Below are 10473 nucleotides of genomic sequence, written 5' to 3' on the forward strand. Positions count from 1 at the left end.
TTTGTGTTGCAAATACAGGGATATGGAGGCTGATTTGATTTGGCTTTCTCTGTCATAACACCAATTATAACCACAAAACTATCAATGATCATAAACCCCATCTGGTTCATTAATGTCCTTTACGGATGGCCTATATGTGACTCAGTCAACCACATTTCATTGGTTTCGTCAGCTGCCCTCTGAAATATCCCAGCAAGCCACTTAATTATATCACACTGTTAAAAAAAAATCTCTTGTAAGAACCACTTTGCATCAACCGAGGCACCAGAAACAACAACAGAAATCTAAATAATGTCCCAACAGCAGGACAAACCTAGCAGAGGTATACATTTGTGAGGGAGTTGCCCTGGGAGTCCTCAACATTGACTCTAGACTGCAGGAAGTCTTTTAGCATCAGGTCAAAGACCACATATGTAACGTTTGCTGCTGCTGAGTTAAAAGTACATGGACAGTCTTCAATCTTCAATTTTAAACTTCAGCTTTCTCTTGAGTTTACAACAAAATTTGCATTCAGTAGTGAATTATAATACATTTTTGCATTTCGACATGTTCAAAGTTGGCACAGACTTACCTTGCTTCTTTTCCATGGTCTCCAATGACTCGGTCATCTCTCCCAAGATTACGTGAGGAAATGCGTCCAAGTTCCATCCCCAGTTCTTTGACTAGGCCTTCAAAACCTGATGTTTTGTAGCAGACACGGTGACGAGAATAACCTGCAAGTTGTTCATCAGCTCCAATCCCAGTCAATACCACCTTTTTAAAACAAAAAATCCATAAAGATTTTACCCCAGAATCTATAATTAAAATGTACTACTGTTCCAGAGACTTAATTACTTTAGATAGTAAAGCAAATTCTGTTTATACCAAACCATATTTACATAGGCCAAAAGGTGCATCTTAATTTTAGATATTGAGACTTCAAATTACTAAATATTGAATTTAAACCTGAGGTTATCTTTTAGCATAGCTGAATATGCAGCTTGTTGATGCAGTAAAATAAGATCAACTTTGAAAGCCATTTAATAAACTGATGCAAAGTGAAGATATGTGGGTTTCACAATTTTTGCAGCATTATCAAATGTTGTTTTGATGAAAGTATAATGGACAGAGGATATAGAGAGAAGTTGTGGCAGTTGATGGAAAAGAAAAAGTACAGCTTGTTTAAAACTCCAAGTACAAACCAAGAAAATCATCCTATCTATTTCCACTCATTCATGCTCTGTAAAAAAAATAAACTTTAAGTTTCATGACAGCACCCTCAGTCTCAAACTCTGGAGAATGGAGACCTAGTTTCCTCAATTACTTCACTACTACAAATTTGCCATTCCAAGGATTTGTTCGGCAAACTTTATGACAAGTTTATCCTTCCTTGGATAAGGTGAACAAAACTACATAGTACTCTGGGTGAGGTTTCACCATGGTTCTATGTAAATACAACAAGACATCTTTACTTCTGTACTCAAATTCCCTTAAAATGAATTGTCAACATACTGTTTTTGCCCCTCTATTTGCTTGCTGCACGTTCATGCTAGCTTCCAGTGACTCGTGGACAAGCACACTCATTCTTTTGGACATATACACTTCCCAACCTGTCACCTTTTAAGAAGTCTTCAGCGTTTCTAATTTTTTTGGCCAAAGTGAATACCTTCCCACTTATTTACATTTTATTCCACCTGCATTTTCAAACTTGGGGGGGGGTCTGAAAACTAAGACTGATTAGTAACTGTTCCTCCTGCATCTCCATACCAATGATGACCCAACCATATCTTATGCTTTTTCTTATGTTATAATCCTGATGAATGCAAAACAAGCTTTGACATCATGTTGTCTTTTAGCAATGTTTAAATTCTTTGAAGCTGCCTAAACCCCTACTAAGGGCAGATCAAAGACAAAATCTATTTGAAGAACAGTAGTGAAGTGTTGAACAAAATCATTGGGAGCAACCATTTTCTTCTAGGTCAGTCTGATTAATTGAGGGCCTCATTTCATTTTAGGATTAGTTTGTTGAAATTAATGCTAAATTCCTCAATATCATTGAATGCAGGGAAGTTTCTTATCTTTGTTGCTTTCTACTTATGACTTAAACAGTACACAAAACAATAAATTATGTGGTGTGTTTCTTTTTCAAGAAAGAGTATACATGAAGGTAGATATTTTTGCATTCAAAATGCTGGATGAAAATTATTCTTTTAGGGATAATACCACACCTTTGCACAGCTTATATATGGTTGGATTTCTCCATTACTTATCCTGGTACCAATACCTCTTGCAGCAAACCACACAGCACAGCCAATGCTGTCATCCAGTACTGTGTCCAAAGGTCGCACCAAATGACTAATCCGCTGTTGTCTCATTTCATTCAGCTCTTCTAATGTGATATTGATTTCTACAAAATTCCAATTTCTGGCAGGGTTTATAATTTGTAATTCTTTTAAACCTGACAGTCCAGTGATCCGGTCAGGCACATTAAAACTAGTTGTCTCTTTAAGACTACTATTGTCCTCTTGTAGAGTTTCCTCTTCAGGTGCCCTGGCAGCATTGCTTTTCTTCTTTTGCTTTGTTGAGGTCTTCCGCTGCTTAAAGGCTACATTCAATAGATCAATAGGTTCATCTTGTGGAATATGATGGTCAGCCAAGGCTGCGAGAACCATAGAATCAACACCGCCAGAAAACAGAATAGCAACGTTTGCTTTATTAGAAATTGTGAACTGGGATGAGGGGTGAATTTGACATCTTGGTAAGAAAAGCACTCGCCGTCTAACAGATTCACTCAAAACATTAATGAACTGAAGAACTAATTTCTTCTTCTTTTCATCCGAAAGAAAACTCTCAACATTTACTGAAGATGCTTCACTATCTGCAGCGACACATGTCTCACACACACTGTAATTCATTGGAGTAATGGGTGCTATAGGGAAAAGTTTTGATCCATTCAAAAATACAGAAACAAAACTAGGTAGTTCTTCAATAAACTGAACTTCTTCACCTAAATGTAAAGTCTTGAATTCATATTCAATGGACCTATATTTCCACGGATACCATGATATTGCCAATGAATTGCCACTGGTGTTTTTCTGGAGGTCAATTTTGTAAAGTCCACATGCTGGTACTTCCTGCCAAGGAATATTTCCACACTTGGAAACAGACTGACTCAGACTCACCGATGTAAGAGTAAGACAGAGATTTCCAGCATTCTTAAACTGCCACAGTAAACTACGCCGACCAAAAAAGTCTCGACCAAACCACAAGCAGTGACTGAATGCTTGGTAGTATATAAACGTCCAAGGTCCTTGAATAGCAGAAAAGACAGACAGAATGGATTCTTCATTCTTACATGAAGACAAATGTTGAAGAATGATCTGAGTGTCATTGCCTTCGGGGCCAATTTCAATTCCTCCAAAAACCTCTCCATTCCAAAGGAGAAGGTTTCCCTGAGTGTCCTGCAGGGGTTGTGGCTTTAGGCACCCTCTCATATGAAGCACATGACCAGAGAAAAATATATTATAGCCCAGTTCAGGCACTTCCTTGGATAACTGTTGACTGCAGTTAGGTCCTCTCCGTTGTAGGCTTTCAAGCGTATCTTTTCCCAAAGTACTAGAAACACCTTCCTGAGGGGCTAGAACTAACATACAACAAATACCACACATTTTGTGTGCGTTTCAATTTACTCAGCAATTTCAATCAATAACAAATGTTGATCTTGCTGTTAGTTATTTGGTAATTTTTTCAGCATTTTCTAATTCCTGGTATTCTTTCTTCATCTCATCAAGAGCACCTGTAAAAGGTACACAGTTATTGTTAGACTTTTGGAATGGCATATAATCTAATTTATGAGAAAGTAACACATAAATAAATAATGCAATCACAGCAGTTTTAATACAAAAGGTACAAAATTGATTTGAGTTTTCTAAAGATTTGAACAAGGTGAACATTCCATAAGTAAAAATGCCTGTGGAAAAATAAACTGTTGTCTTATTGTCTTTTAACGCTAAGAGAAGGTTTTTTTTAATTCATTCATGGGTGGAGGGTGTCGCTGGCTAGGCCAGCATTTATTGCTTATCCCTAACTGCCCAGAAGATAGCTAAGAGTCAACCAGATTGCTGTGGGTCTGGAGTTACATGCAGGCCAGATCAGGTAGGAATGGCAGTTTCCTTCCGTAAAGACATTAGTGAACTAGATGGGTTTTTCCTGACAAACAACAATGGATTCACTGTCATCTTTAGTTTCTTATTTCCAGACTTTTACTGAATTAAAATTCCACCATCTGCCATGGCGGGATTCGAACCTGGGTCTCTGGATAACAGTTCAGTGATAATACCACTTGGCCACTGCCTCCCTTGTGAACAGATTATAGGCAAAAGATTCACGCCAAAATTAGATGGTGTAAGAATACACAAATCCTATAATCTTGTTTTGTTGCGTTTATTGAATGAAAAAGGAGAATTAGAGACTCTATCAAATATTTTAATAATTACCTTGGGTGTCCCCCATATTTAGATGTTTAAGTATATTATTTGGTCCTTTGAGAATTGCAATATAGGTTCTAAAACTTAAATCTGTAATGAGATCAGTTTTCTATTAACTATATTATTACTAGTTTCAGTTTAATGAATATAGAAAATGAGAAGTAGGAGGTGTCAACAGGAATAGGCTAATTGGTCCTTCAAGCTAGCCTTGTCATTTGATAAGATCACGGTTGATCTGACTGTTACTTTAACCTACTTTCTTGGCTACACCCGACATTCTTTCCTAGCTTCTGAGAGAGTCAAGAATGTATCCACCTCTATCTTTTAAATATTCAGTGACACTGCTTTCACTGCCCTGATGAGTGATAAAACAGGTTTTTGTTTCAGTTCCTTGAAATATATATTAAATATATATAGATTTCTACATATTTAAAATTTGAAGGGATGCAGGACAAAGCAGGAAAATAGTGTTGCAGTAGAAATCAGCCATGATCTTGTTGAATGGTGATGTGGGCTTAAAAGGTTAAAAAGCTTACTCCTGCTTCTATTTCTTATGTTTGTGAACTACTCTTGTGGACCTCTTAATTATCAGTTCAAGGTAGGACTAAAACTGATTGAGAGCTAGTCTCTCAGAAGGGGTGGCACAAAGGAAAAGGACATATTAAAGGAGTGGGAGAAGGCAAATTAAAAGTGGAAGGGGAAAAGATGATCTAATGTTTGTGTTACATGAATATAAATGTAACAAAGGAATATTCAACCCATTCTGCATAGTTGTAACAAATGAACCACTTACTACACTCAATGCATTTTACAAACACGCTTAAGATACATAACTTACATTTACATTCACTCAGAGTCTGGGTTTGATCTGCTAAGAAAAATACATTGCTGTTGGGCTGTTGCTTGTAAACTCTCTGAAAGAGAATGAATAACAAATTATTAATAAAAATACAAATAATCACAATCACTTTGTAAGAAAGCAGTACTGAATCTAGTTTGGAGAATGGAACATAAGTGAAAATATGTGGAACAGGTTTTCAGCGGGGGATCATTTGGAAAATAGTGATCACAAGAATATTAGAGTTGAAACAGTTTTGGAAAGCACAATGAAAAATCAAATGTGAGAACGTTCAGGAAGAGAGTTAATTTCGGTGAGTTGGAAAGGCATCTGGTTCACATGCACTGCAGTTAAAGATTAACTGGTAAAATTGTAAATAAGCAATGAAATATTGATTGGTTGCAGACTGCAGAGCTGCCTCAATATCTAACAGTATGGAGATTAAAAGGAAACATAAATGTAAGCTTTTGATAAATACATAAAGTAACAACTTCATAACTTGTCCATGGACAGGTGGCTGGTCTCATGTTTAAACAATACAGGAGAAGCTTCTAGCTTACAAATTTCTCTCTTCCTCCTGTGTGGAGAAGTAAGAGAAATATGCCTGGTGGTTGTTCTTACTCAGCATTTCCTAAATACTGCACTCGCTCTAAATTCTTTGTTGAAAGGAAAAAAACACCTTCAGAAGCACTGAAAAAGTGAACCTCAACTATGAAATGAAAGACTCAATGGGCATAATTTCAAGGTCTGCTGATGACACGAAAAATTGGTAAAATCGGTAGACAATTGGGAAATGAAATTCACAATGAAGAAATATGAAGGGATACATTTTGCTAGGAATGATATCAGTCAAACTAAAGTGTATAATTTTAAGAGGGGTGCTTGACAGAAAACCTGGCGTAGACAGTTCAGAAGACTATTAAAAAGACTGACAAAATCCTTGATTCTGTAAGCAGATGTAACAAGTACAAAAGTAAACAAGGAAGTTTATCCAACACTAGTTAGGTCTCACCTGGGGGCTCGTGGCAAATTCTAAACACACTTTGGCAAGGATATCAAACCTTGGAAAGGCTATTAAGACGATTAAGAGGAAACTTCATAGAAGTGTTCAAAATCACGAAGAGCAAATAAGAACCTACTTCCAGTGGGGTAATGGTTTCTAACCAGAGGGCAAAGATTTAATGGCATTAGCAAAAGAACCAGAGGCAACATAAGGAATTGCACAGTAAAGTGTTGATCTACATGCACTTCCTGAAAGGGTGGCTGAAGCAGGTTCGGTGTCAATTTCCAAAATGGAATTGGATAAATACTAAAAGAACAATGGAAAAAGATGGAAGTGGGACTCACTGGATAGCTTTTACAAGGAGCTGCCACAGGCATGTTGAGCTAATTAGCCCCTTCAGGATCATTCTTTGAGTTTAAAACACTGTGCAAGGCTAACTGGCTAATGCTCTGGAGTGGGACCTCTGGATAACTTACCCTGTCCGCAATCCATCTACTGAAGCCATGTGAAGATCACTAACCAGTCCACCACCTCAGCAAATTCTGAAAATCAAACCTGGGTCCGAGTTTTTATAACCATCACGGCATCTAATTCTGATAAACCCAAGATCTGTGCCTCTATTATCTTGATTGCTAGATTATTCCAAATATTTAACACGATGAAGAGAGTTTTCCTGCTATCTGTTCTAAATTTACTTATCAGTAATTTTCGTTTTTAAGGCAAAGTTTATTTATCTTACACTGTAATTTGAAGGCAATCATTATATTTATGCCTGAACTGAACTCCTGCAAATATTAACTTGGGTTTCATTGACTTACCCGATTTTTCTTAAGGTTGGAGAGCTCATCGATGACAACAATTTGTTCTTTTATCTATTAAAACAAAGTTACGTTTTACATTGAAACGACAGTAAAGAAACAAAGAACTGTAACCCAGTAGACACTGCAGTTCAGCCAAAATGTCAACTTTGAACAGATTTCTCTCAAAAATCGCAAATATTTTTGTTGTTTTTATGGTGTTGTGAAATGCAATGAGCAGAGCGTTATTCACTCCTTTTAAAAACGACTGTACTTGATCCCTTGAAAATGAGTAGTAACCCTCTATTTTCTCCCCTGCACGCATTTAATCTTTGAAAGCTAGTTTTAATTTGCTCTGCCATCCTTTTAGGCACTGCATTCCAGTTCATAATCACTCATTGCACTTAGAGGTCTTTCCTCAAGTCACTTTTAGCTCTTTTGCCAACCACTTTAAATCAATATTTCTTGATGTACTTGCCTTTTGTCAATGGGAAATTTCTCTCTATTTACTTTGTTTACTCAACATGATTTTGAACACCTATCAAGTCTCCACTCAATCTCTTCTTCTCTAAGGAGAACAACTGCAGACTTGTTCACCTGTGTATTTTTCTCTGCTTTTTAAGAAGTCTTCACAGCCTTCTGAAAGTGCAGCGCCAGAAGTGGACATAATGCTTTAGTTGGGGCTATTAATGCCAAGGTCATGGGTTCAATCCCCATACTGACCAAGTCGTCAAGCCTCCATCGATGATTGAAACATTACGTGTGTTTGCTTGAAGCATGTCTTCCTGACAATATTGTGCGGCTGTCTCAACTTTTGGAACAGCACGGTGGCTCAGTGGTTAGCACTGCTACCTCACAGCGCCAGGGACCTGTGTTTGATTTGAGTCTCGAGCGACTGACTGTGTGGAGTATACACATTCTCCCCATGTCTGCATGAGTTTCCTCCAGGTGCTCTGGTTTCCTCCCACAGTCCAAAGATGTGCAGGTTAGGTAAATTGGCTGTACTAAATTTCCCATATATGGGTTAGCCATGGTAATTACAGGGTTACAGGGACAGGGTAGGGGGATGCTCTTCAGAGGGTCAGTGTGGACTAATGGGCCGAATGGCCTGTTTCCACAATCTATGAGGCTGAACCAATTTTTTGCGAAGGTTCATCATAACTTGCTTTTTCACACTATGCATCTATTTAGAATGCATAGGACCCTATAAACCTTTTTTCAAAACTACTTTTGAACCTGCTCTGCCATTTTCAACGATTTGAGCACATATAGCCCTCGATGACATTTTCCTGCATATCTTTAGAAGTTCACCCATTATGTTATATCACCCTTCCGACCAACATTCCCTCAGCCCCTGCAAAGGTTTCTCACATGGCAATCAGCATTTGTTTCTGGAAGTTGCAGCCAGAAAGAAAATTATGGGAATGCTGTTTCTTACCAAAATGCATCCCTTTGCACTTTTCTACATTAATTTGCTTTCATCATGTCTGCACGTTCAACCAGCGTGTCTACGGCCTCAAATTCTCTCACTGCACTCCTTATGATTTAATATACTTCCACATTTTATGTCATGTGTTCACTGTAGTAGGGTTTCAACTTCTCATCATGCTTTGCCAAAGAAGTTTGTTCTGAATTTGTTCCTAGATTTCTTAATGTCTGTCTTATACTGATGGCCTCTAGTTATGCCCGTCTCCATAAATGTAAGCAGTCTTTATACATCCAGTCTATCAAAAACTTTCTTAATTTACAGATCTCAAATGAAGTCACCATCAGCCTTTTTCAACTAAACTAAATGTGTTACTTATTTATTCGTGATGAAAGTTTACATGCTGAAAAACCTTCCATGTTATCAGCAGAAATTTTACCAATGAAAATCTGTTGTTCTAACATGCTGAATTGAATTCTATGATGTACAAAAGCTCAAAAGGCCAGCTTTCTTTATAGAAGATTGCCATTTTAAAAAGTTGAAGTTACCAAGCACTGACAGCCATCTGTTCTTCAAACAGGAAGTTATGTTCAAACTTTATTTATAAGCATAATCAAACTCTCCCTCCATTACGGAAATTTTTATTATATTTTAATGTTGCAGCTTGATCATAGGTTAATGTTCAGCTAAGCAGAGCTGCACTGAGCAATCATTACCCAACAATTATTTCAATGCCATCTTCTTTGCCAATAGGCATCTTATGCATCACTTCAAACACCTTTATGAAGTCATTATACATGACATCAATCAATTCTGTTCCTTCATCAAAATTCAATAAAGTTTGTTAACACAATTTGCCTTTGACAAATCCATGCTGGCTTTCCTTTACTAATTCATGTTTGTCCAAGTGACATTAACTTTGTCCCTGATGTTCCATGTGCAGACCTCCTTTTTGATCCGAATCAGCCCCATCCCTCCTCTTACTACCCTTTCACCATATAAGACTTTCGCAGTCCATTTTAGTGTTGTTTCATACTTGTTCATTGGTCCTTTCTTATTTCCTTTTTATTTCCTTTCCAAATGTTATACATTCAATTCATAATCTATCTCTGTTTTCTACTCATTCTGTTATTCCTTATCTATTTTGTTATCCAGAGAATTCCAAATTTGGTTATCCTACCATTCCCTCTCAGGAAATGTCCCTCCGCCACACTTAAACCATCTCGTCTTTAAAAATAGATTAAATCAATTACATGTTTTCCCATTAATTTGATTCCAAATTACCAGGACAGATCTGTTCTCAATGCACTGAAATTCACACCTATCCAATTAAATAATTTTAATCTAAATTGATTTTGGGTCATTTTCCCAAGCTGATTTAAACTCTATGAATAGCTAACCACTCTGTTGTTAAAAGAAAGATTTTACGATTTCTGCATTTAAAAATAAAAACGTGCAACTGTCAAGGCTTCTACCTTTAGCGGGTTACTTATACGGTAAAGATTCACATCAAAGGCAAACCTGAGAAATCAGTTCAAACTATTTTGATTTTTGATACGTTGTAAAAATTCAAATATGAAACGGTTCAAGATGCATTCAAGAGAGTACTGGATGATTCTGAACATGCAAGGGGATGGCGAAAAAGCAGGAGGTTGGCACTCAGTAATATTGGTCATCTGAAAAGCTAGTGCAGGCACAACGGGCCGACTGGCATCCATCTGCACACTCAGCTTTTGTGATTCTATGGCTGCCAAAGTGAAGAACACATTTTGCAGCCCTGTACCAGGGCAGGTTTGCCAGAGAATTGTTACTCCTGGGTATGGTTCCTGCTGCCAAAGCGACGTGGCTAGGAACAAGAGATAACAAGGTGTAGAGCTGGATGAACACAGCAGGCCAAGCAGCATCATAGGAGCAGGAAGGCTGACGTTTCGGGGTCTAGGCCC

General features: G+C 37.6%; 1 protein-coding gene across 1 annotated transcript in view; it reads right to left on the reverse strand.

The window, feature by feature from the left end:
* The window catches only part of asnsd1 (asparagine synthetase domain containing 1), a 12289-nt gene that overhangs the window by 1192 nt on the left and 624 nt on the right, over window positions 1-10473 (reverse strand). The window contains exons 2-5 of the mRNA XM_048598773.1: window positions 7126-7179; window positions 5305-5380; window positions 2208-3775; window positions 572-753 (exon numbers count right to left, since the gene is read on the reverse strand). Coding sequence (XP_048454730.1) covers window positions 572-753; window positions 2208-3647 — 1622 coding nt within the window. The 5' untranslated portion in view covers window positions 3648-3775; window positions 5305-5380; window positions 7126-7179. The remainder of the gene's footprint in view (window positions 1-571; window positions 754-2207; window positions 3776-5304; window positions 5381-7125; window positions 7180-10473) is intronic.

This window comes from Rhincodon typus, chromosome 7 (genome assembly GCF_021869965.1).
Source record: "Rhincodon typus isolate 14 chromosome 7, sRhiTyp1.1, whole genome shotgun sequence".
In the NCBI taxonomy this organism is placed as follows: Eukaryota; Metazoa; Chordata; class Chondrichthyes; order Orectolobiformes; family Rhincodontidae; genus Rhincodon; species Rhincodon typus.